The sequence below is a fragment of the Gopherus evgoodei genome, chromosome 3, assembly GCF_007399415.2.
Source record: "Gopherus evgoodei ecotype Sinaloan lineage chromosome 3, rGopEvg1_v1.p, whole genome shotgun sequence".
In the NCBI taxonomy this organism is placed as follows: Eukaryota; Metazoa; Chordata; order Testudines; family Testudinidae; genus Gopherus; species Gopherus evgoodei.
Window position 1 is genome coordinate 68,805,384 of NC_044324.1, and position 26,964 is coordinate 68,832,347.

At 43.2% G+C, this 26,964-nt stretch overlaps 1 protein-coding gene across 7 annotated transcripts in view; it reads right to left on the bottom strand.

The window, feature by feature from the left end:
* The window catches only part of COL12A1 (collagen type XII alpha 1 chain), a 144,924-nt gene that overhangs the window by 29,248 nt on the left and 88,712 nt on the right, over positions 1-26,964 (bottom strand). For all 7 annotated transcript variants that reach the window (XM_030555772.1, XM_030555777.1, XM_030555776.1 and 4 more), the window contains 10 exons: positions 26,354-26,493; positions 22,277-22,400; positions 21,943-22,086; positions 18,930-19,094; positions 11,843-11,881; positions 11,597-11,735; positions 8,838-8,980; positions 8,321-8,430; positions 1,622-1,771; positions 329-406 (listed from right to left, as the gene is read on the bottom strand). In XM_030555772.1, the coding sequence (XP_030411632.1) occupies positions 329-406; positions 1,622-1,771; positions 8,321-8,430; positions 8,838-8,980; positions 11,597-11,735; positions 11,843-11,881; positions 18,930-19,094; positions 21,943-22,086; positions 22,277-22,400; positions 26,354-26,493 (1,232 nt within the window). The remainder of the gene's footprint in view (positions 1-328; positions 407-1,621; positions 1,772-8,320; positions 8,431-8,837; positions 8,981-11,596; positions 11,736-11,842; positions 11,882-18,929; positions 19,095-21,942; positions 22,087-22,276; positions 22,401-26,353; positions 26,494-26,964) is intronic.

Consider the following 26,964-nt stretch of genomic DNA (forward strand, 5'->3'; position numbering starts at 1 on the left):
AGTTCAATCATACAACTATTTTAATACAAATAAATGCGAATATGACATACATAATAGCAAGGAAGTTAAATATTATTGCAATTTAGAATATATTTCTGACTCTGTCTGATACTTGTGCCATCATTCTTGAGCTGAATCATTTCAGCACATTCTGAACTTATTCTTTCCTACAGAAGACTTTGAAATACAGAGCTGTACATTGCCAGCTTTGACAACTGTGATTGACATAGGCTCATAGGTATGAGGCATAACAGCTGGTTAATATTAAAGTTGCCAAGTCTTTTATGAATACTATTTCCTGAACAGGATCTGGTCCACTTACACTTACCATTGAAGGAAGATCACAGCATCTATCACGGCTAGTCCAAACTGCATTACATACTATGTCAAAACTCTGGATTTCAAACTGTAAAACAAAGGAAATTTCTCTTATTCCTTGATGCATTAATTATAAATGTTTCAAGAGAGAAGCAGATCTAATATGAATACATTTAGGAATGAAATATCTACAGAATGCTCCATTTTGTACATAGTTAATATACTTCAATTTTACTCTGCTATTTTTGATAAGAATAAAAGAAAAAAAATGTTGAAAACACTAAAACATTTCATTAATAACAGGAACTACCCCTAGGACTGATGCTTCTGTTGACCTCCTGCTCCTGTTCTGGCACAAAAGGTAACTGAATACACAAATATTTCACAGCACTTAATGAAGAATGCAGTTTCCACATCTGCTAAATGCCTGTACATGTCAACATGGAATCTGGCCTGAGAACATCTGGAGTAACTTTACAGACTGCATCACTGGGTTGTACATTGACCCAGATCCATGTGTGAAACTGACATCAGTGGGGAATAGTTTGGAAGGAAGACTAAGGGAAGAAGATGGCCATTAGATAGAGCTGCAGGATGACAGCAATTTCTTCTCTTTCATCTATGAGCCCTCATCCTGCAATCTAATCCCCACAAGCAGACTCAGGTGCCCACCAGAAACCCATTAGAGTCTACAGATGAAGATTAGACTGATGAATTAAGGCCCTTATTAAGCCCAAATAGTAGTATTGATCATACACTACATATACAGTGAGCCCGTTGTACTATGACAATTGACATAACTTTCATAGCCGCAGCAGTTGTTCAGCATAAATTATAAAGCCAGAATGGACTACTGTGATTATCTAGTCTGACCTCCTGTATAACAGCACGCATAGGACTTCCCAAAATTAATTAATCTTTGAACTAGAGCATATATTTTAGGGAGAAAAAACAACCAATCCTGATTTTAAAAGTGCCAGGGATAAGTTGTTCCAATGGTTAAGTACCCTCACTGTTAAAAATTTGCATTTTATTTCTAGTCTGAATTTATCTAGTTTCATCTTCCATCCACTGGATCTTGTCAGACCTTTGTCTGCTATAATAGAGCCCTCTATTATCAAATTTCTGAATCATGTAGCTTAGTTCTTGCAGTACAAAAAATTTACAAAATTTGTACAAGATTTGGTGCTACGACTGTGTCTTTTACTGGTCCATTCAAGTCCCTTTATTCAGAAAATCAACATTTATCTAGAAATCATGAAGATGTTTTGAGTTAAGAAATAAATACAAATGTATTGCTTACTGTTGCTGATTTCCGATCACCTTTCACTAGTTTGCCAAGTATTTCAAAGCCATCAGTTGTGATGTTTCCAGACTCCTTAATTGGTTTCTCCATTACTTCACTGCAATCAATGTAAATCTTAACACTTGTTGAGGTTACAACAATATGAACCTAACAAAAAAGGGTATAAACATAGCAATGTAACTAAAAACATGTGAATGTACTTGACCTTTAATAGTGTTCACCTTTTTATGTCTTTTTATATTATTTTTATTCCCTTTCCAGGAACCTAGTTTCTAAAGGGGGAAAGTGCTAATTTCAGGAAAGTATAGCACCTAACGTCTGCTTTAAAACAAGTTGAAAATTTGGCAAAATGAATACACAAGTAAAATCAAGAAGTAAAAGAATAATATCATTTAAACCATAGAACTACCATGAGCAATTTACATGAGTTTTAAAAGCTTGAATAAAAAATTCTCTAAAACAGAAAGAAACAAACTAACAAAGAACAGAACTGAAAGAAGTAAATGTCACTTCTCTTCCTGTAAGAGCTGGGACCACACAAGAGATTTATGTGTAACTAACAGACCTGATCCGATAGTTGAGACAGTAGATTGTTTTAGATCCAGAGATCTGGGGTTCAAGTCACACAGATGAGTCAGGCAGGAGTGTCGTTACATGATACATGACAACCCAGAAGGGAGAAGAAAGGGGGGAACAAAAAACAAAGCAAACACACCAGATCCATCAGGGAATAGAAAACTGGAAAGAAGAGAAAAGGACAAATGACAAGTAGTAGAAAGAAGACTGGTCAAAAGAAATGAAAGACATGAGCAAAGGAAACAAGGCTAGTGAGAAAGGAGAATGAAATCTGTTAAGGAAATCAGGGGTAATTAAAGGGAGAGGGAGAAAGATATGTAAAACACACTGTAAACATACTGATTTGTCCTGCTGTGACTGTACATGGTTAAGTACCAGATTATGCCTGGATAAAATAAAAGGATGTCCTGCCTCCAAAATATTCAGTATTTTACAGCTTGGTTCCACTCCGGGACTATATTTACCTATGGACCAATTGGGTCAAGCTCTGGGACAACAGTAAAGGGGACACAACAGCCAGGAAACAAGTGATGGAAAGAAAAGGGACACAGATGAGCTGTCAGAAACATGTTTCTTTTTCATTTCAACTTGACTTGGTGTTGAATTTTTCAGTAACCAACCAGAAGACTCTCTGATCACAAGGATAATGTGTCCACTGTTGCCTTATTTATGTATGAAGTTTTGCCTATTTACAGAATTTGGCCAATTCTGGCCAGAGGTCAATAATTTTAGTCCTGACCTAGGGCACCAGAACGGTTTCACAGGTCCTACATACCTCTGCCTGTTAAATGTTACTATTTAGGAATGCTAAAAACAGGAGCAGACAATTCTTGAAGTATATTTATTTATGCTCAAATTTTCTGTTTATCACATCACATACTGTACAAATAACAGAACAGTATTTGGTAATTACTTTAAAAAGTCTGGCATAAAGTTGAAAAAAACAGAAACTCTCTTAAATGTCTTCAGTCAACTAGTGACTGACCAATCTCCTGAGAATTAGATTTTTTTCAGGCTAACTATCTTCCATGTAGAGTTGTCTCCAGGACATTAGCTTAGCTTATCTAAAACTCTCCAAACATTCATATTACTGTATATAATTAGAATTAAGACTTTACAAACTGCCATAATTTTTTTTTAATTCAGTTAGTTTCATGATCTAATATTACATGTACTATGAGCTTTTTGTTAATTTTCCAAATTTTGTGTGTTAATCAAATGAAGAACTTTTGCAAAACAAGAATAAGAATGTAATCTAACATGCCAAAAATGTGTTATGTCCAGATAACTGGGCATAAAGACCTGGATGGTGATGAAACCTCCCATAACAAGAAATTTCAGGCATTATGACAAGACCCTAAATTCATTCTCATTTAGTATATGACACACGATTAAACTGTCATAGCAGCTTTTACCAAACAATTTCATATTAAATTTAACCATGCTATAGATATGTTTTACTTCAACTAAAATATATTTAAAGTGTGCACATATTTTTCGCCTTTACCCAAAGCCTATCTGCATAGCAGTTAAGAGTTACACTGTACTACCTATTTACAAATGTGAATTATAAGAGATGGGTCTAAACCAGAACAATGGATATGAATGCCAACAAACTTTGGAAATGTTCATATCAGTGCTGTGCTACTTAAACTCCATCAAAAGTAAGAAAAACACCCTAAGGTTCCTTTCAGTTTTAGAGTGAAAATTTAATAAGGGTCTCCCACAGACACTTGAGAATCCTCTCCAGGTCATCACTAGTTTAAATCTGAATCTGAACCCAGGCTTGAATTTCACAGATCAACCACATCTGTAATTAAAAATGTTTGCACATTTACCTAAAGTTGATCATAAATATAAGATATATTAGTTCATTGGTTTGAATTCTTTTTCACATCCCCCACTTTAAGAGAAACGTTCCTTCCAATTTCTAACCAACTAATGTAAAACATCATTTCTGACTAAGTCCAGTTGCCATATCTGGCACTGAAGAGTTACAAAAAATATATTCTTTGCAGTAGCGTGTGTCTGCATGGACCATACTAAAAGAAAATTGATGATCTTTGTTAGCTACAACTAATCAACAGACTATGTAAACTATTGTTCCATTAAAAAACTACACATCATAAGAAATAAAGTGCGTTACGAAGTTCTCTGCAGTCAACTTCTGGAAGACTGTAATCTAAAAGACAATCTAGCATAGTAAAAAGAAAGAACAATAAAAGATATCTGTCTCTCCAAGAGGTTTAAATGTAATTTTAATGGTTGTATCCAGGAGCCAATATTTTTCCTACTGCACTTGCCAGATTCAACAGTTTTCATCATAACCATGCTACACAAAGCCTACAAATATGCCAAAGTGAATTTCCCCTGTACCACTAGCTGTAGGCTAACTGCTTTTCACTGAATGAATCTGTAAGTCATCAGATGAAAACCACAAAAATGTTTGATATTCTGGAATACATTTGGTCATGTTTTAAAGATGTGTCATCTTTTTCACACTGAATGGCAAAAAAATTCTGAAGTACATTTTACAATGTGTTCGAAACTGCCTCCACCCCCAAACCTAAGACTTTCAACTAGCTGAAACTACAGATATTCATTACTACAAAATACTCCTGTTTATCCCAATGGCCTCGGGGACATCCCAAACTTTCAGATAATTGGGTGTTCAGATAAATGGTTGTTATTTCAACTAGTGTAGGACTATGTGGTGGACACACTGTCGATTTGGCTAACTAGGATTTCCAGATACAGGGCATTCAGACAGCTGGAATTATACTGTACTGATAATCAACGGGTCTGACAAAGAATTCATCCCTGCATATGCATGTTGGGCTTTAAGTGATACCCGGTGCATGAGCAGGGGAGGCCCTTCATGCCATCATCAAGAGTCCGACTCACATACAGCAGTCAGGCTGGAGAGAGAGTCCAATGGCCAGATTACGATTTCAGTTATACTGGTGTGAAATCCAGAATACCTCCAATGAAGTCAAAATTACTCCAGATCAACACTGGTGTAAATAATCTCAAACTCTGATCTACTGATTCAGTTCTGGGAATAGGGTGCAAGGAATCATTCCGCTACATCAAAGAATGGATACATATTTCAATTGCCCCTAAAGAATAAGGAATAGTCTAGTAGTCAGTTTATGGATCTGGATTTTCTTAAACAATTTGCAAACGACTGCTGCTCCTCAATTAGTGGTGATCAGGTAGCTATCTGCATTTATTTAATGACAGAAATAACATCAAATGCTACATTCTTATTTTGCCTTACTGAATGTAATTAATGCACACAACTAATACCCTATCTTTTTGTTCCCATTAGCTCTGATTTATAAGCTGATCTTTATTACGAGCAGTATCAGAGAACTTTGTCACCTCTGCTGTATTCATAGTAGGATGCTAAGAACAACATGACACCAGCTGCCAATATACGTAATGATGGCACCTCAAAAGAAAGGTGGCAGCATAGCACTTAGAGCTTTAGAAAAATGACTCAGGTATTTTATAGTCCTCTAGGAAAGCACTTTGAACCCTGAGACTGACATCTGGAATAAGACATGCTAAGTGCTATTCTGCATTTTGTAACTGCTTTTTTGTTATAAATATGAATATAACTTTCATGCCAAGAAAAATATTTATTCTACATTTTATTGACAGTATTACTCCATTTCTGTATATGGACAAAACTACTTAAAATTCAAGTATCTTACTGAACTGTTATAGAAAGAAAGACAAAGGGCCAGAGGCCAAGCATAAAACAGAGACCACCCTAGATTTAGGGGCTATGCAGCTGTGATCCAACCCACTTACTGACATCTTTCCCAAAGTCCCTGGGATAAACATTTCTTAAAGTGGAGAAAGAAAAGTTCATTACAACAGAAAATAAATGTACTCAAGATGATGTTTTTGGCAGTATCCTGTGCTTGTTACATTATAAAAAGCTAGCAGTGAGTGACTTTTATTCACTTGTGTTTTAATTAGGTGTGAAGATCATGGTTCAACATACTAAAATGCTGGCACAAAAAAACCCCAGTTACTACAGAGAAGTTAAAAAACCCTAGCCCGCTTTCACTGAGGTCCCAAGGAGTAGGATAGGATCACAATATAATCTGGCTCAGTGGGCAATAATAGCAACCTGAATTTAGTACCAATAAAGGGACCTGTTGCAACCATATGCAGTAGCCAGAAGAAAGCTAAGGAAAAGGGAGATAAAGAAAAGCAAAGAGAACATATATTTCAGGTGATTAAAAATGTTGTTATTCTAAGTCACTTTCATAGCTTACATCTAATTGCTTAAAAAAGAGATTTTTAGGCCTATGTATTCATACGGTCTGGGCCAGACTCCTTCATCTGCTCTTTGGTTACAGGCAGACAAGCCTGTTCGGATCAAATTTTCAGAATTAAGTAGACAAAAATGGATATGCATAATCTGTGCATAAAATTACTACAACTGTGTGACACTAGGGTAATAGTCAAACATCTCACTAGTTATTTATGCTTTAGACATACTGGGTTTCAGTCTAAAAATTGCATTTACATCAATTATCTCTTTTAATCCAATTTTCCCTTATATACTTTTTCTATTCAGCCATTGCAGATTCATGTGCCAACCCCATTCCTAGCAAACGAGCAACAGAGGCATTTGCTGTGTATGCATCCTGCACAGATACCACATAAAAAAATAAAACCTTAGCATCTATGTAGTAATTTTATTTGTGATTTCAGAGAGACTTACAAAAGATGGTGTTGTCCCTATGTTACAGATGGGCACTCTGAGATAGTGAGACATTAAAGGAATTGATCAAGGCCCCAGACTAAGCCGGCTACCAACAGAAGAACAGAATCCAGGTCTCCTGACTCTCTGTACTCTGCTCAACCAACAGATACACTTATCTCGTTCATCTATATAACCCTATGGCTGACTGAGAGCTGACATTCTCCCAACATGGTTATTAATCTTGAGAAATCAAGTAAGTTTTGATCCTGCCTGGCTCAAGGCACAGCTGTAACTGGCAAACATTTTTTCAAAAATGCTATGCTCATGCTAGAAGCTGAAGGTGATGATACAGACAGAATCTGTATTCTGGTGCTAGCTTTCAGAGAAGTGAGTAAGAGTTCCAGCTCAAGAGAACATACTTGCAAGCATACTTTATCAACCAATATGTGCTTTCTCCAGATACAGTAATTTATGCAATTAGTTAAGTACTGTACACCTCTGCTAAAATTCATATTAAATAATATTTTAGACTCAATATTTCAGAAGCCATTGCACTTAGTATAATTACTAGGCATTACATGTATCGTGCTTGTTAAGCACATGACTTCAATTCAAATAGCTATTTATCTTTTAAACTACCGATGCCTCACAATTGACTGCATATTCTCACACCCACATATATCTCTGCTCCTTTTTCTTCCTCTTTTCTCTGTCTTTCCCTAGGCTCCTCCCAATTGTTTCTCTCTATGGATTCTTTTCCCTATTTTCTGCTTCATAATTTTCTTGCTGTCTCATATGCCTGGAAGAGTCTCCTGCCTCTTGTCCACATAGGGCCCTCCCTCCACACCTTTGGCAAATCCTTTCTAACACTGGACCCCATGTCATTTTCACTGACATCAATAGGAGCTTGAAAAGTGTTACTTCAGGCATCTTGTCTCACTGTGATTTGTAAACCACTATGTAAATGTATGTGTCTGTACAGGGCCGGCTCCAGACACCAGCGAAGGAAGCAGGTGCATGGGGTGGCCAATACAAAGGGGCGGCATTCCATCCAGTATTGGGGTGGCACATCCAGGTCTTCGATGGGAATTCAGCAATGGGTCCCTCAGTCCTTCTATTCCTCTTTGAGCTGCCACCGAAGTGCCGCAGAAGAGGAAGACAGAAAGTGAAGGACCCGCCACCAAACTGCCACCAAAGAATGGAGCGACGCGATTGAGCTGTTTTCAAAGTGCTGCCGATAGGCTTTTTTTTTTCCCCACCGCTTGGGGTGATAAAAAACCTGGAGCCAGCCTTGTGTCTGTACAAAGTTTAAATATTACAGCTGTTTTTGTTTGCTTGTTTGTTTAACAGAGAAGCATTTGCAAGATAATATGCACATCATTTTAATCCTTTACCTTGTGGAAGCTTCCATAAAAGATTTTCTTTACTTCATTATCATCAAAAGTTACTGTCTGAACTTCTCCTCTTGTATCCTTGTTAAAGAATGACAATAATTTGGTGGAAGCTACAACAAGAAGATACAATAAATAAATGTCATTTGGGCCATAGTGCTGATGTTATTCAAAGAAGAGAACGCCACCACACTAACAATACATACATATACATTGTACAGTTCTACCAAGTACCTTTTTAATTGTATACACTGCAATTACTGGGACAGTTTTAAAGACCCAGATTAGTGAAAGTGTGCATTCCACTGGTCTTAGATTTAATAATGATAAAGAAACATACTGCTTATACAGATTTTTGAATAATTGAAATAAAATATTAAAAAAACATTTAGAACACAAAATAATATACCTTTTTACCCGGTAGGAATATTTGGGTTTTGAAACAATTTTGGAAAGAATGCAAAATAATTGTAAATTTCTATCTACAAATTCTCTATGCAATAAGTAAAATCGTCCTTACGATCAATAATTACTCCGACTTGTGGTTTGAAATCCCTGTCTGTAATCTGCCAAATTGCAAATGGCTCATTGGGGGTTTCCGAAAGAAGGCGGAACAGCAGTATGATTGTGTAAGCATGTGGCAATCCATCTGGATGAATCTCCCTGTTCAGAGAACATGAGGATATTTTGCATCAAACATGCATAGAAAAAGGAAAGATCTTCATCATTTTCACTTTTTTTAAAAGACAGGACATAATCAAAATGGGAAAATTACATCGTTTAGCAAAGCTCAGCCTGTTAACTTTTTAATCAAATAGCAAAGAATTTAGCAAATAGAAATCACATTATGGACTATGTTGAGACCTTAACTCCCAGCCTGCATTAGAGTAGAGGTGGGGAGAAATTGATGCAGGACCAGCAAGAATAGGCATTTTCAAGGCATTCTGGTTGACTCAGCCAGGGTTTTGGTGCCTGACCTCTGTTACATTTACAGGATGTGAAGTGGGCTGCTCCCATATAAACTCAGCTGGTGATCCATATAGGAAGAGGATGGGCCATAACCTAGTTCTTGCCATGCACATCTCATTTTGAGTAGGCAGGCACTGGGAGCACAAAGAACTCAGCTGTAGCTGGCTCACATGCAGAGGGTGCAATGGGAGAAGGAGACATTAAATTTATTCCACAGATGTAGTGCAGCGTTTCGGACACGCTTCCTTAGTTGTCATCTGTGGATTTTTAGGCTTGTGTCATGGACACCAAATGACAGAAAACCACAAGTAAATAAAAGTATGTTAAAGGGAACCCGGAGACCTGGCTGAGCAAAGTCTGGAGTGAAAAGGAAGCAGCAGAGTGGATGTGAGGGAAACTGTGAGGAGGAGCAAATTTTGTTTCAATTTAGCCAACAACATGGCTGACACTATTACTGCTGAAATTCTGCCATTGGCTGAGAAGGCCATATGGCACCGTGAGCTAAAACGGAGAAACCTCAAAAACCGGTAGTGAAGCTTTTATATATTTTGGATAAGACTGACAACCCTTTACATTTAGTATCACGCTACTACAGTAACCATATCGCTGCTTCAATAAAAGGCGTCTGACATAAGGGACAAGATAAGCAAGTGAATATGACAAACCTATGTATAATTCAAAATCAAGTGATAACTCAGATATTAATGCAACTGTGCCATTAGGATTCCTAGGGAGCATTGATTTCCTGAACACTACAGTTTAAATTGAATTTAATTTTCTGGCTTTATATAATATACATGTATCAAGAAGATCCCACAGAGGCTATTTTTGCGCGCTCTCTCTCTCTGTCTCTCTCTGTCTCTCTCTCTCTCTCTCTCTCCTTACAGTTAGCCAGCCAATTCTTCAATATTTTTCCTAATTTGAATACACAGAAAACATCTTACTCAGGTCCCACTTAGGTGCAGGCTTTGACTTAATAAAATGGTAAAGCAAGCTATAAGATTCTACTGAATGCAAACTATCTGCACTTTATGAGTCCTGCAATATCCAGAAAACCATAGAGCTTTGCTCTTTCCCAGGCCAAGCTATCAAAGAGAGAGACTGGTTGACCAAAGAAGACAAAAAAAAAAAAGTCCCCAAATACTCCACCGTGGCACATTGAGAGTTGAGCAAGCTGGCAAGGGGAAGGCGAAAGAGCCTGTTTAAATTTATTCCTTATATTTGGCAATTCTTCTATGTTTTGTCTGCCCCCTTCTATCCATTCCGGTAGGATTGCACAGCTGTCAAAAGTTCCCATAACTGGACAACTCGAGTTACATGATATAAAAAATGGGGAGAGAGAGGGGTGGACTGGCTCTAGACGTGTCCTCTGGCAGAGCAACGCTAAATTCTAAACTTTACCTGAGTGGGAAGAGAAGAATCTTCTGGATCCTCCCTTCATGGTGGGAAGGGAAAGGGGTTTCTCCTCTATGACTGGACTTCTGGGGATTGGTCCTGCTTTGAGCAGGGGGTTGGACTAGATGACCTTCTGAGGTCCTTTCCAACCCTAATCTTCTATGATTCTATGATTCCTCTTATTCTAGCTAGCTCTGTTTTTTGTGAGGGTCCCACATAACCCCTCTCAGTATCTCTCTAGCTGAGCTCTAGAACAGAGTGGTCAGCTAGGGAAGACTTGCTTCAGGACATAGCTCCTTGAAAAATTCTCCATTTGTCCAATATGGTGACTGGGCTGGGTGGTGTCACATACCTGGGGCATTGTGACCACAGGCAGAAATGTGTTGCCTGTTACAACTGCTAAACAAATGGCACTTATCCTTCAGAATCAAAAACAGTCTCTCTGGCTAAGTGGTTTCTTTGTACAAGTAACCACAGAGGACATTTTTTTATTGTGTAGGGCCTGTAATGTGAATTAAATTAATTAACTAAAGTAGGCCTGGTTATATGAGGCATCCTCTTGAGAAATGAACAGGGACTGTCTCTTTGTTCTGTGTTCATACAATGCCTAGCAGAATGGGGTCCTGGTCCATGACTGGGACTCTTAGGCACTACAGTAATACAAATCATGATCATCATCATGAAGCTGGAATTACCAATATAAGGACCACTAATGAAGGAACTGAATAACGTTTAATCAGAGCAATGGTCGCACATTCTTTGGAGTGTATTTCTTGGACTTCAGTAAAAACAAAAACAAAATAAAACTCATCCTCCAGCAGGTATTAATACCATTATCTATAAATTCTATTATCCTTCCTCACTTTCCCCCCTATATACAGTGTTCCAGGAAAACAGGTTTCACAGATAACTTACGATGCAGGCTGACTGATGAAAGCATTTCTATGGAGTCTGTATGCCACGTGGCTAGGGAAGGATCCTGATTCCAGTGATACTCCTTGTACAGAGGCAAAATGCTTCTCTGTTAAGTTGTATGATTCCAACATCTTGAAACCTTTTTTGGGGGGAGGGGAGAGAAACACAATTTGGAGAAATCATGATAAATGAAAAAAAAAACCTTCAGAATTATCCTATGCTAGGATGTTTGTATATGATTCTTACCAGGTGAAGTGTATCCCTCCAAGTAAATGAGAGGGCAAGCTGAAACAGATGAAAACTGTGTTATTTTAAAAAATTCAAATGGAATCATGAAATACAAATATTTTCAAAAGATTTTATTCCCGTAAGTTTGAACTATTGTTAATTACCAGCCAACATCTGCCACTACAATAATTATCATCTGTTTGTGATCTTAAGCTTTATTCTGCTCAAGATCAAGCAGTAGATTTCCAAGTATGTTGGTGAAATGTTCAAATCCTTATTTATGAGGCTTTTTAATGTACTATTTCTACCATGCTGGAATATAAGGAATAGCAAACAGATGAGCTTCAAGTATATTTTATTTTAAGAGCCCAATTCATAAAAAGAAATGGGCACAATGACACAATCTTTCCATGGATCTTTTATGCATGAGTCAGACTGCATATTATGACTCAGATTCACAAGGAAAAACTGCAGATTTATATGGCTTCTTAGTCGTATGTGGAGGAGGCAATATGGGAACACATAGTTGCAGATGATACAAATGTACAAATATTTCCCTTTTTTTTATTCTTTTTGCCATAGAAGGACTCCAGATTTGAAAACAGATGGATTTTATTTTAGATCTTTATAAAAGTAATATTAGACACGGGTTAGCTACATCCCCAATGCAGCCAAAAAACAGTGGTAAAGAGGAAATCTGTCCAGAAGTCCATTTTAGCTACCATTCTACTAGATCTTCAAAGAAAAATAATTGTCACTTACTGTTTATTCATTTTTAATAGAGTATCACCTCAGGGTAGGAGATAAGATAAAAATATAATAACCACTTAAATAAGAAAAGACGGTTACTCACCTTTGTAACTGTTCTTCGAGATGTGTTGCTCATATCCATTCCAATTAGGTGTGCGCGCGCCGCGTGCACGTTCGTCGGAGACTTTTTACCCTAGCAACACTCGGTGGGCCAGCAGGTTGCCCCCTGGAGTGGCGCCGGTATGGCGCCCGATATATACCCCTGCTGGCCCGCCCGCTCCTCAGTTACTTCTTGCCGGCTACTCCGACAGAGGGGAAGGAGGGCAGGTGTGGAATGGATATGAGCAACACATCTCGAAGAACAACAGTTACAAAGGTGAGTAACTGTCTTTTCTTCTTCGAGTGCTTGCTCATATCCATTCCAATTAGGTGATTCCCAAGCCTTACCTAGGCGGTGGGGTCGGAGCGAGACGTAGCAGACTGTAAAACCGCTGCGCCAAAAGCGGCATCGTCTCTAGCTTGCTGGACCAGCGCATAGTGTGTTGCGAAGGTGTGTACAGAAGAACATGTGGCCGCACGGCAGATATCCTGTATGGGGACATGAGCCAAAAACGCAGCCGACGAAGCCTGGGCCCTGGTAGAATGGGCGGTAAGGGTCCCTGCTGGCACATGAGCCAAGTCATAGCATGTCGTGATGCAGGACGTGACCCAGGATGCGATATGCTGGGAGGAGATTGCCATGCCTCTCATTCGTTCCGCTACTGCCACAAGCAATTGTGGTGAACGTCGGAAGGGTTTAGTTCTCTCAATGTAGAACGCGAGAGCCCTTCGGACATCCAAGGAGTGGAGCTGTTGCTCTCTTCAGGATGAATGTGGCTTTGGGTAAAAGACTGGCAGGAAGACACCTTGGTTAATATGGAAGGCGGAGACTATCTTAGGGAGGAATGCCAGGTGCGGTCGCAGCTGTACCTTGTCCTTATGAAACACCGTATACGGAGGGTCCACGGTCAGAGCCCAAAGCTCCGAGACTCGCCGGACCGACGTAATAGCGACTAGGAAGGCCACCTTCCAGGACAGGTACAGCAGCGAGCATGTGGCTAAGGGTTCGAAAGGGGGCGCCATGAGCCTGGTCAGGACAAGGTTCAGGTCCCAAGTAGGGGCAGGCTGTTTGACCTGAGGGTATAGTCGCTCCAGGCCCTTGATAAATCTTGACACCATCGGGTGAGAAAACACGGACTTGCCAGCCTCGCCTGGATGAAAGGTGGATATATCCGTGAGGTGGACGCGCAGAGAGGAGATCGCTAAGCCCTGCTGCTTGAGAGACCACACGTAGTCCAAAATGGTGGGGACTAGCGCGGCGAGTGGGTCGTGGCCGTGCTGGCTACACCAGCAGCAGAAGCGTTTCCACTTCGCTAGGTAGGTTGAACGCGTGGAAGGCTTCCTGCTGCCCAACAACACTTGCTGTACTGCATCGGAACAGTGCAACTCGGACTGGCTTAGCCAGCCAGGAGCCATGCAGACAGATGGAGGGACTGTAGATCCGGATGGCGCATCCTGCCGAAGTCCTGTGTGATCAGGTCCAGCCAAAGAGGTAGGGCAACCGGATTCGCCAGGGACAGATCGAGCAGCATGGTGTACCAAGGCTGCCGCGGCCACACTGGAGTGATCAGGATGAGGCGGGCCTTGTCTCTCCGGACCTTGATCAGGACTCGGTGGACGAGAGGGAAGGGTGGAAAGGCGTAGCAAAGACGACCCGTCCACGGTATAAGGAATGCGTCCGACAGTGAGCCCGGGGAGCGACCCTGTAGAGAGCAGAACACCTGGCATTTCCTGTTCAATCTGAAGGTGAACAGATCTATCTGGGGAAACCCCCACCTCTGGAAAATGACATAAAGGACGTCCGGACGGATGGACCATTCATGGGACAGGAAGGATCTGCTCAGGTGATCCGCAAGGGTGTTCCGCACTCCCGGGAGAAAGGAGGCCACTAGATGAATAGAGTGGGCTATGCAAAAGTCCCACAGACGTATTGCTTCCTGACACAGCGGGGAGGACCAGGTCCCGCCCTGCTTGTTGATGTAATACATGGTCGTTGTGTTGTCCGTGAATACCGCAACACAACGGCCGTGCAAATGGCGTTGGAATGTCTGGCATGCTAGGCGAACTGCCCGAAGCTCCCGCACATTGATGTGAAGAGTCAACTCTCTCTGTGACCATAGACCCTGTGTACGCAGGGTCCCCAGGTGCGCACCCCAGCCCAGCGATGACGCGTCCGTTGTCAGGGACACTGAGGGCTGAGGGGCGTGAAACGGTAGGCCCGCACACACTTGGGAGGGCGTTGTCCACCAGTCTAGGGAATTTAGAACAATCGGTCGAATCGTTACGATTGTGTCTATGGCATCCCTGCCTGGTCGATAGACAGACGCGAGCCAGGTCTGCAGCGGGCGCATGCGGAGTCTTGCATGTCTGGTGACGAAGGTGCATGCGGCCATGTGCCCCAGGAGAGCGAGGCACGTTCGAGCAGATGTGGTCAGGAAGGCCTGCAGGCTTGTGACCATGGACACTATGGCTTGGAATCGGTGCCGAGGGAGGCTGGCCATTGCGAGGTTGGAGTCTAGCACTGCCCCGATGAACTCTATGCTCTGCGTAGGCACCAGAGTGGACTTGTCCGGGTTGATGGTCAGACCTAGGCTTGCAAACAGCTCCCTGATGACGGCGATGTGCCCACTCACCTGCGCCTCCGACGTGCCTCGAATGAGCCAGTCGTCGAGGTAAGGGAAGACATGGATACGACGGCGGCGCAGGGCAGCAGCGACGACCGCCATACACAACCCGGGGGGCTGAGGAGAGCCCAAAGGGGAGGACCGTGAACTGGTAGTGGTCCTGATTTACCACAAAGCGAAGATACCGCCTGTGCAGGGGAAAGATCGCAATGTGGAAGTATGCATCCTTCATGTCGAGAGCGGCGTACCAATCTCCGGGATCCAAGGAGGGAATGATGGTTCCTAAGGTTACCATGCAGAACTTGAACTTTTTGATGAATTTGTTCAGTCCTCGCAGGTCCAGGATGGGTCGAAGGCCCCCTTTTGACTTGGGGATTAAGAAGTACCGGGAATAAAACCCCTTGCCCCTTAGCTCCCTTGGCACCTCCTCTACAGCTCCAATGAGCAGGAGCTTGTGAACCTCCTGGACGATCAGTTGCTCGTGAGAGGGGTCCCTGAAGAGGGATGAGGAGGGAGGATAGGAGGGAGATGGAGAAACAAACTGAAGATGGTAACCAAACTGCACCTTGCGCAGGACCCAACGATCCGAGGTTAGCTGGGACCATGACGGCAGGAAGGGGTGGAGGCGGTTGAGGAAATGAAGTGGATCCAGGGAAGGGATTGGTAAGCTGCTCTCGGGCGCACCTTCAAAAGTTTGCCTTGGGTCCCTGCGGTGGCTTGTCGGACCCGGAAGTATTACCCCTTTGAGGACGTGGTTGACATCTACGGTTCGGCTGACCTCGCCTCCAGTTGAAATCTTGTCTGGGGCGAGGCGGGGGGTAAGTGTGCTGATGGTAGGGGTGGAATGGCTTTCTCTGAGTCTGGGGTGTGTGCATTCCCAGTGACCGCATGATGGGCTGCAGTCTTCCGGACTACCGCCGGAGCTACAGTACACGATTCAGGACCTGCCATTCGATGGGCAGGGCCTTTTCTCTGAGAAGACAGATCCCAGGCGTCAGAGCCTGAAGGATAACTGAGTCATCATGCAGTCACTGGGAATGCACACACGGTGCATGGCTACGCCCGATATACGGTGCATGGCTACGCCCGATGCCAGTGTTCTTGCTGCCGAATCTGCGGCATCCAAGGACGCATGTAGGGAGGTCCTGGCGACCCTCCTGCCCTCTTCCAGGAGAGATGAAAATTCCTGGCGTGAGTCCTGGGGAAACACCTCCGTAAATTTGCCGACAGCCTCCCAGGTGTTGTGGCTGTAGCGACTCAGGAGGGCTTGCTGGTTCGCCACACGGAGCTGAAGGCCTCCTGCGGAGTAAACTTTGCGGCCCAGCAAGTCCATGCGCCTGGCTTCCCTGGATTTTGGCGCAGGAGCTTGTTGGCTGTGGCTTTCCCACTCATTGACTAACTGTACCACCAAGGAGCAGGGAGCGGGGTGTACATAGAGGGGTACCTCTACGGGGTACCGTGGATGGTACCATATACTTCCTTTCCACTCCGCGGGCAGTGGGTGGAATGGAGGCCGGAGACTGCCAGATGGTATCCGCCTTTGCCTGGATCGACTTGATGAAGGGGAGGGCTACCCTGGTCGGTGCCTCCGCAGAAAGGATGCTCACCACCGGGTCCTCCACTTCCAGAACTTCCTCGATAGGGAGGTTTATGTTCTGAGTGACTCGCCTCAGAAGGTCCTGGTGTGCCCGGAGATCAATCGGCGGGGGCCCTGATGAAGATGTGCCCGCTACCGCCTCATCTGGGGACGAGGAAGAAGACACCCCAGTGAGGAATGGTTCCTGAACTGAAGCCTCGTCCAGAGGGACCTCCACTTCCCAAGCATCCTGCTGCACCACGGGATCCATAGGGGCTTCCTCCAAACTTGAGGGGGGGGCCAGCTGACCGTGGCCTCCGGTGCTCGATGCTCCGATTGGCGGGAGCAAGCGGGGCCCAAAGGTTCACCCTGGGCTTGGTGGTATGCCCAGGGCGTCCAAAAGGACCATTGTGGTGGTCCCTGGTCCGGGTGGGCCTGCACATCTGAACCCCCGTAAGAGGCGCTGTCCATTCGGGAGGAAGCGGACGAGTGCCTTGAAGGCCATGGAGGAGCCGTCGATGACTGCGTCAGGCCTCTGCGCACCCCGACGTCACTGCGCGGTGCCGGCGAGCGGTACCGGGAATCATGGTGGTACCTTGATCTGGACCGGGACCTGCTACCAGCTCGGTGCCGGGAGGTCGACCGGTGCCATCCGCTGCTGTGCCGGGATCGGCTGCGGTAGGAACGTCGGTGCCGCGATCTAGACCGGTGCCGAGAGTAGTACGACGGCGACCGGGATCCTGAACGGTGCCGCGAGTATGACCGGTGCCGCAGGTAGCGGTCTCGGGACTGCGAGCGGCGTCTGGATCTCGAGCGGTGTCACTGAGAGTGGTCCCTCAATCTGAAACGGGACCGATGCCCAGTAGTGCCCGGTGAATGCGGCCGCACCATGGTGGGCTTGCCCATCGATTGGAGAACCCGCACCGGCGGTGCCGGGGGTTGGGGCAGCTCGGGCTCTGTCATGGCGATGAGGTAGCGTGCAACGGAGAAGGTCTCCGGCATGGAGGGCGTGACGAGCTCAACCGCTGTTCTCACAGGGGAGCTGAGATGCACCAGACTCAACGTTCCCTGAGGAGCCGGAGTCGACGGTGCGACGACACTCGGTGCCGCAGCGGATGACGGTGCCGGGCGGTCAGGTTTGGAGGCACGCTCCTACTGCGATGCAGTTGTAGGCACCGCAGGAGCCCTGTGCTTCTTGCTCCTCGGGGAGAGGGAGCGGTGCCGGCTAGGGTGCCGGGCTGGTGCTGAGCGGGAAGTCAAAGCCTTTGCCGGTGCCGGGCGGTCCGGAGCAGAGGCGCCACTTGGCCCCGGTGCCGGAGTCGGTGCCGACGGTGGGGGAGTCAGCGCTGCCTCCATCAAGATCTGCTTCAGGCGACTGTCCCGCTCCTTCTTCGTTTGGGGCTTGAACGCCTTGCAGATCCGGCACTTGTCCACGAGGTGGGACTCGCCTAGGCACCTCAGGCAGGAGTCATGTGGATCTCCTGTTGGCATCGGCCGATGACGTGCCGCACAAGGCTTAAAGCCGGGTGAACCGGGCATGGGCCCCGGCACCGCGGGGAGGAAAAGGGGCGAACCCCCGATCCTCTGTATAACTATTTACAACTACACTTACTAACTTTATAACTACAACTATTACTATAATAACAGAACTATATACACTAAACTGCAAAAGAGTGAAACGCTAGGGAGGTGGAGAACGGCTAGCCGTGCTCCACCATTCCAACGACAGACACGGGCGGTAAGAAGGAACTGAGGAGTGGGCGGGCCAGCAGGGGTATATATCGGGCGCCATACCGGCGCCACTCGAGGGGGCGACCTGCTGGCCCACCGAGTGTTGCTAGAGTAAAAAGTCTCCAACGAACGTGCACGCGGCGCGCGCACACCTAATTGGAATGGATATGAGCAAGCACTTGAAGAAGAAACATGCATTTGCTCACTGGAAATATATATTAATATTTCTTTAAAAAGGTGTAAATGGGAAAACCTTGACATGAGAGTTGTAGCAGTACATTGTCAAATTTACTAGCTTGTGAGAGAAACATTGTCTCTTACTTACTTGAGGTAGCTGTCTCACAAATAAAAGTGAGGAGGTTCTCCTCAATCTTCTCAAAGGCATCAAAATCATCAACAATAAATACATGACGTTCACTGGGTTTGCTGGCAATCTTTGACAGCTCATGGTAATCCACATCAGCTACACCAACAACAAAGATGCTGAAACCTGCAAAAATAATGTTTGTTATATGAAAATGCAATGAATATACATGCTTATACATTATCATTGGCTCAGTAACTCAATATCAAATCCCCATCATGTAGAGATACTGTATTCTCTGTTAAAAAACACAAGAACCAAATAATGCAAATAGAATATGCTTTTGGTTGAACCCAGTCCCTTTGCACTTCTGGATAAAATAGAGAATAAAGTAAAACCCAATGGAGAAGAGTATTCAATATGCTTTTGACCAAGGGATGTCAAATGGAGAAACTTTTTCTCCATTACCTTGATGAAACAGAAGAAACAATAATTTAAAACCAACAGCAAAAATGTGGCGCAAAGGGCTCATGTACTGCAGGGAAGGGAAGTTCTGTTATGGAATCATTCAGCTGCACTAAGCGGTTTGAAAGAGGCAGAAGGAGTCTTTTTATGGGGTCTTCTTGCTGCTAAATAAATGGCTGAAATGGATGAATCTATGAGTTAGATGACTGAACACCCAAGGAAGAGACATACTAAACCTAAGTACACAATTTAGATCAGAAGTGCCCAGCCAATCTCCCTGAACCAAGCAGAGGAACGTATACTATTCTGAACATTTCCTTTTGCAAGAATAGGGTGAAGAAACTCATGCCAATGAAGACACTGAATAGAAACCCTGAATTTTCTGGTATTAAACCACCACTATATAAACCCCCGGAAGCTGAAAATGAAACTGTTTTCTAATGTACGATATTATCTTATGAGAGGGATCATTGAAAACATTACAGGAAGGCATTTGAGGAGAAACGAAGAGCATAACAGTTCTGGGTTACTCCCAAGACAAACTAATCAAAAATAGTTAGGCTCTGCTCTTCAATAAAAAGGATGATTAAAAAAATACTCTTCCACTTTAGGCACTGTTGATCACTCTCTCATCCTGGATTCCTCTCCTCCCTGTCAGGTTGCTCCTTCCAGTTCACTTCTTCCTCTCCTCTTCCACACTTTTGGCAACCCTCAAGACTCTACTATTTGGTCTTCTGTTTTTCTTATAGCTTATCCCTGGGCAAATCATCCACTCACCAAGCTTCAACTGTCATCTCCATGCCAACAGTTTACAAATCTTCTCTATCTCTGACCTCTCCTGTTCATCAGTCTTCCATCTGACTATATTTCTGATATATACTCTGGAGATCATATCACCTAATTAAACTCAACAAGGCTTATGATGAGCCCCTCATGTCTTTTCCAAAACTCGCTCCCCTTCTTCCAATGCCATTGGACAATATCATCATCTTCTCCATCATCCAAGCTCACAAACTTGCTATGACAGCCTCCTTACTCTTTCACAAAACATACAGGCTGCCACCGAATCCTATCTGTTCTACAACATTTCAAAAATCTGACTCTTCCTTTCTGTCCCTATGTCTAAAATCCTTATCCATACTTTGGTTACATTCTGCCTTAACTGTTGAAGTCTCCTAATTTCTGTGCTTCTTGATTTCCATCTCATTCCCGTGGTCCATCCAAATCACCCTGGCTAAAGTCATCTTCATCATCTGAGTCTTAGACCATGTCATTCTCCTCTTCAAATCCTTCTAATGGCATCTTCTTGCCTTGAACATCAATGTTAGCTTATCTTCTTCAGCTTCTGGACTTTGCATAATTTTGTCTCTGCCTATATCTCTCTCCCATTTCCTCCTCCTCCTCCTTCTCTCACCACTTCATCTTATCAATAAATCCCCTCTACCACTTTCTTTGTCACCTCCCTGATACACCTGAAGACTGAGGAAAAGATGAGGCAGAAGGAAACGGACTTTCCGCCAAACAGTTTAGAATGCAAAAGTGATTCTCCCAAGAAGTACCATTTCAAATGCTGGCTTCAGCCCAAACACTGATGGCAGCAGTCACATGTATTGCTCAACAAATATGATATAACTGCCTTTATTATGCACTTTAAGCTTTCTTAAGCCTTCGGTTGTTTGTTGTTGTTCTTGTTTTCAGTAAGTATTAGCAATCAAAACAGGTACGATATAAACACAAGTTGAGAGCTACAATCAGCCCTGTAACTATGATTTTAGCATGCTTGCTTATACTTGGGCTGAATTTGGCCAATTTAACAATTTTTAATAGCTAATATGAAATCCAAGGAGGACAAATACAGAATTCCAAGGTAACAAAGCAATCTGAGTCTTAATCAACAGACACAAAGAAACAGAGCTAAGGTAAGGAAACACAACAAATGCTTCTATAGGAAATTAATCACCAGGCTGCTTATACTGTATATCAAAATATGCACTAAAAATGCAGAATTGGAGAACTAGAGCCTCAGATACAGTAAATTACACTTGGTCCATCTAAGGAGGGACTATAGCTGGCCACCTCCTCCTCAAAACCGGGGTGAGAGAGCCAGGGGCCTGGTCAGACCCCTGCTCAAGGTAGAGTAAATGAAGGGCTGCTCTAACTTGTGCCAGCATTAAAAATGCTCTAAGGGCCATTCCAGCAGATTGGGATCACTGGACTGAAGGGCACTTAATAATGTCTCCGCCCTCCGAATAAGGGTCAGGAGTGATATAGGACAAGTTCTGTAACTATGTAAGGGGAATTCCCAGCAAACAGTTTAAGACTGCTCTGTCCACAGAGAAAGAAGAGGCCAGAATTAGGTCCAGTCAATCTTAACATTCTTAAAATAGTCTGAGCCATTTCAAATCATATACTGTAATTCAAATGTCTCTCTCAGGAACCACTACCTATTTAGGATGAATAAAGGACCAACAATACCTGATACTGTCATACACCCATATGTTAAATTGCATGACTTAAACTCCTTAGTAAAATGAATGTCAAACTCAACTTCGTTCTACAGGTTGCTTACCAGAGTGCTGTATGATTGCAGCAGCTTTCTTAACTTCATCCTGTGACCGACCATCTGTGACAACAACAAGTACCTTGGGCACACCTCTCCTCATGCCACTTTCCCAAGTCAAGACTTTTTCATTGATAAATGTAAGGGCTTTGCCTGCAAATTGCACAAAGAATGAGGACTCACACCACATTTGCCACTGAAAATATTTGCTTTGAAGAACTAATATAACTAATACGAGTAGAACATAAAGGCCTGGCCTTAAACTACAGAGGATTAAGATAATGAATAGGTTTTCAAAAAATGGACTACTGGGAAGGAATACATCGTTATTCATCAGACGCACCTGTTCTTGTATTTCCTCCTTTGTACCGAATATTCTGAAGTGCTCCTAGAGCCTGGGCCTTATCATCATATGTATTCAGTTTAAATTCAGACTTTGCATCATCGCTGTACTGCACAAAGGAAACCTGAAATGAAATGCAGCACAGCGTTCAGCCTTTGACCTGTGTGGCTTCAAGTGATCTCTCCACTAAAGTGAATTATGTTGTCAGTCACCATTGAAAAAGGAAACCCATGACTGAAGTTATATGTAAATATAGATATAACAATGGTCAAGTTATTAGTTAATGCATTCACTAGAAAATACTTGTTAGAACTATGGTGGCACCATATTTAGTGCTGATTCTCTAGTTCAGCTTGGGAATATAGCACTTATAAAAACTGTTAAAGATTACAAAAAAATGCAAGAAGCTCATGACATAGCAATTAATAGGGAATGTGCCAGAATTTAAGTCATTTGATACATACAGTATAATATACTTCCTGAACTGGAACGTTAACTCATCTTGTATATTTGTATATATCCATGTAAACCTAGAGTGAATGTTCTGCCTATGTATATTATGTATATTTCATTTTGCATTTCCTTGCAGTCATAGAAGATTAGGGTTGGAAGAGATCTCAGGAGGTCATCTAGTCCAACTCCCTGCTCAAAGCAGGACCAACACCAACTAAATCATCCCCACCAAGACTTTGTCAAGTCGGGCCTTAAAAGCCACTAAGGATGGAGATTCCACCACCTCCCTAGGTAACCCATTCCAGTGGCTTCACCACCTTCCTAGTGAAATAGTGTTTCCTAATATCCAACCTAGACCTCCCCAACTGTAACTTGAGACCATTGCTCCTTATTCTGTCATCTGTCACCACTGAGAACAGACTAGCTCCATCTTCTTTGGAAGGTAGTTGAAGACTGCTATCAAATCCTCCCTCACTCTTCTCTTCTGCAGACTAAATAAGTCCAGTTCCCTCAGCCTCTCTTTGTAAGTCATGTGCCCCAGCCCCCTAATCATTTTAGTTGCCCTCCGCTGGACTATCTCCAATTTGTCCACACCTCTTCTGTAGCGGGGGGGGGACCAAAACTGGATGGAATACTCCAGGTGTGGCCTCACCAGAGTGGAATAGAGGGGAATAATCACTTCCCTCGATCTGCTGGCAATGCTCCTACTAATACAGTCCAATATGCCGTTGGCTATCTTGGCAACGAGAGCAAACTGCTGATTCATTTCCTTCTTCTCATCCACTGTAATCCTCAGGTCCTTTTCTGCAGAACTGCTGCATAACCAGTCAGTCCCCAGCCTGTAGCAATGCATGGAATTCTTCCTTTCTATGTGCACTTGTCCTTGTTGAACCTGATCGGTTTTCTTTTGGCCCAATCCTCCAATTTGTCTAGTTCACTCTGGATCCTATCCTTACCCTCCAGTGTATCCCTCTCCCCTCATCTTAGTGTCATCTGTGAACTTACTGAGGGTGCAATCCATCCCATCATCCAGATCATTAATAAAGATGTTGAACAAAACTGGCCCCAGAATTGACCCCTGGGGCACTCCGCTTGATACCAGCTGCCAACTAGACATCGAGCCATTGCTTACTACCTGCTGAGTCCAACAATCTAACCAGCTTCTATCTATATTACAGTGCATTCATCCAATCCATACTTTTTTAACATGCTGGCAAGAATACTATGGGAGACCATATCAAAAGCTTTGCTAAAGTCAAGATATATCACATCCACCACTTTTCCCATATCCACAGAGCCAGTTATCCCATTATAAAAGGCAATCAGGTTGGTCAGGCATGACTTGCCCTTAGTGAATCCATGTGGACTGTTCCTGATCACCTTCCTCCTCTCCAAGTGCTTCAAAATTGATTCCTTGAGTACCTGCTCCATGATTTTGACGGGGACTGAAGTGAGGCTGACCCGTCTGAAGTTACCCACATTCTCTTTCTTCCTTTTTTTTTTAAGTATGAGCACTATATTTGCCTTTTTCCACTTGTCTGGGACCTCCCCTGATTGCCACGAATTTTCAAATATAATGGCCAATGGCTCTGCAATCACATCAGCCAACTCCCTCAGCACCCTCGGATGCATTAAATCTGGACCCATGGACTTGTGCATGTCCAGCTTTCCTAAATAGTCCTTAACCTGTTCTTTCACCACTGAGGGCTGCTCATCTCCTCCCCATACTGTGTTGCCCAGTGCAGCAGTCTGGGAGCTGATCTTGTCTGTGAAGACTGAGGGGAAAAAAGCATTGAGTACTTCAGGTTTTTCCACATCATCTGTCATTAGGTTGCCTAATCAGTAAGTATCCCAGAGTTTCCCTGACCTTCTCCTTGTTGCTAACATACACACAGAAACCCTTCTTGTTACTCTTCACATCCCTTGCTATCTGCAACTCCAATTGTACTTTGGCCTTCCTGATTACACTCCTGCATGCTCTAGTAATATTTTTATACTCCTCCCTAGCCATCTGTCCAAATTTCCACTTTTTGTAAGCTTTCTTTTTGAGTTTTAGCTCACCGAAGATTTCACTGTTAAGCCAAGCTGGTCGCCTGCCATATTTGCTATTCTTTCTGCACATCGGGATAGTTTGTTCCTGCTCCCTCAGTAAGGCTTCTTTAAAATACAGGCAGCTCTCCTGGACTCCTTGCCCCCTCATATTAGCTTCCCAGGGGATCCTGCCCATCAGTTCCCTAAGAGAGTCAAAGTCTGCTTTTCTGAAGTCCAGGGTCCGTATTTTGCTACTGTCCTTTCTTCTAGACTGTCGCATTTCTATTATTAGCATGCCTTACTAAGGTGGTCTTGAGCAGATGTCTAAGTATTCACACTTACTGAAATAAGTTTATCTTTTTTAATCCTCATAAATGTCTAAAATAAAGAACTAAGAATGTGTGTAACTAGCCCTGGACAAAAAAGGAAAGGAGCTTTAAGTCTTTCCCCAATAAGCCCAGGAAGTTCACAGCTATTCTCCTCCAATTGCTAATTTGCAGCAACTCTCCTGTTGGGCCAAAGAAGAAAAAATGTTTGAAAACCAAGCAGTGTGAGGTTAGAGCTAGGCAGGATGGAGATACTGGAGGAGATCTTTCTTTCTAGAAGTATGTCTGCAGAATGAAATAGGGGGAACCAATGACCTAAAGGCATGCATGAAGGAGGAGAGAACTGTTCATGAGCAAGATAACTGGGTGCTGCATTTCAGAAAAACAGAAATAAAACATCCTTCCAAGGAAAATCACTTTCTTCCTTCCTACATGGGAAGATGGTCTTGCACAAAGCGGTGATGGCAAAGCTCCAGAGACATTCTTACTCATGCCATTCACCTCTAGCTAATCAAAGAGCAATGCTCATGAGAGCGAGACAGAGCTCCTATCCAGTTCCCCTTATCTAGAAGGAAAACAGTCATGATGTAGGGTCTTGACCATGGGAAGATTACCATAAGACATAATTAAAGGCTCCTCAGGAGTCTGGCAGGGACACATGGAGAAACCTAGGACAAAGACAAGATGTTTCAGCCTCTCCAATATTCCTTATAGCTTTCTCTTTAAAGATGCATCCAATTTCATCCAGTGAATCCTCTTTGCCACTTCTCCTGCAATTGTCTCCATGCTTTCTTCTGCCCACTGCACATGCACCATCCTTTCTGAACCAACACACCAAGACATTACCCTCATTCATCACCACACTCCTTCTCAATGCCCATTTCTGCTGAGACACAAAAATTAGCCCATTCATAACAACTATGGAGAGGGGCAGCTGAGGATATTTTATATGCACAAAGAAGCAAAAACATGCAACTAACATTACATTGGCCACAGAGCACCATAACCACTCTGCGTGTATGCTGATTCCCTTTCATCTGCTTGCCATCTGTCTTTTGTCTTTCAGGGTATCTACTCTTAAACAGGGACTGTGTTTTCCTTGTTGTTTGTATAGCACAGTGCACATATATATACACACAACATAGTACCAGAATAATTGGCAGAAATCCTATACAATAGAAAAAGATAGAGGAGACTTTAAGAATTCAGGTTTGTTGGTTTGTTTGTTTAATTTCCCTGCAAAAAGCATGTAATGGAAATTACTCACCTGAATTCCAGCAGGGTTGATTAAGTCAAAGGCTCCAACAGTATTAAAAACAAATTTCACTACTTTGTTGAAATTATCATCTCCAATACTCCAGGAAGCATCAGTCAGGAACACAATGTCTGCTTTGGCGCCTTTACATACTGAAAGACAAACAGCTCAATGAACTCTAAAACACCCACCTCATTTAGGACTGTGGACTAAACAGCACTGTTTTGATAATTTTAAAGAAAGAAAGATGAGCAAACATTCAGCAAACTTCAGTCACATTCTCAACCTGCAGACTACTCTTAAATATTAAAGTAGTGTTTCTCTTGCGTGTATCTCTTGCATTTCCTGGGTTTTGCAGGTTTTCACACTATGCATTCAAGGACATCTCAGGTCAAATTTTGGCATATATGTGCAAAAAGTTCATATGAAACAAAACCCTGAAGACTGCAACTTAACACCAGTTTTCTTGGCAATCTACAACAAAAATAGGTTCATATGCTAAAAGGCAAAGCTCACAAATCCACAGTGCATACTGAGAGTCATGGCCATTCCCCCAAATCTACGCACATTGCTACCATGACCCAGTTGCTATCTGAGCCCAATGCAACACCCTGGCAAATAGC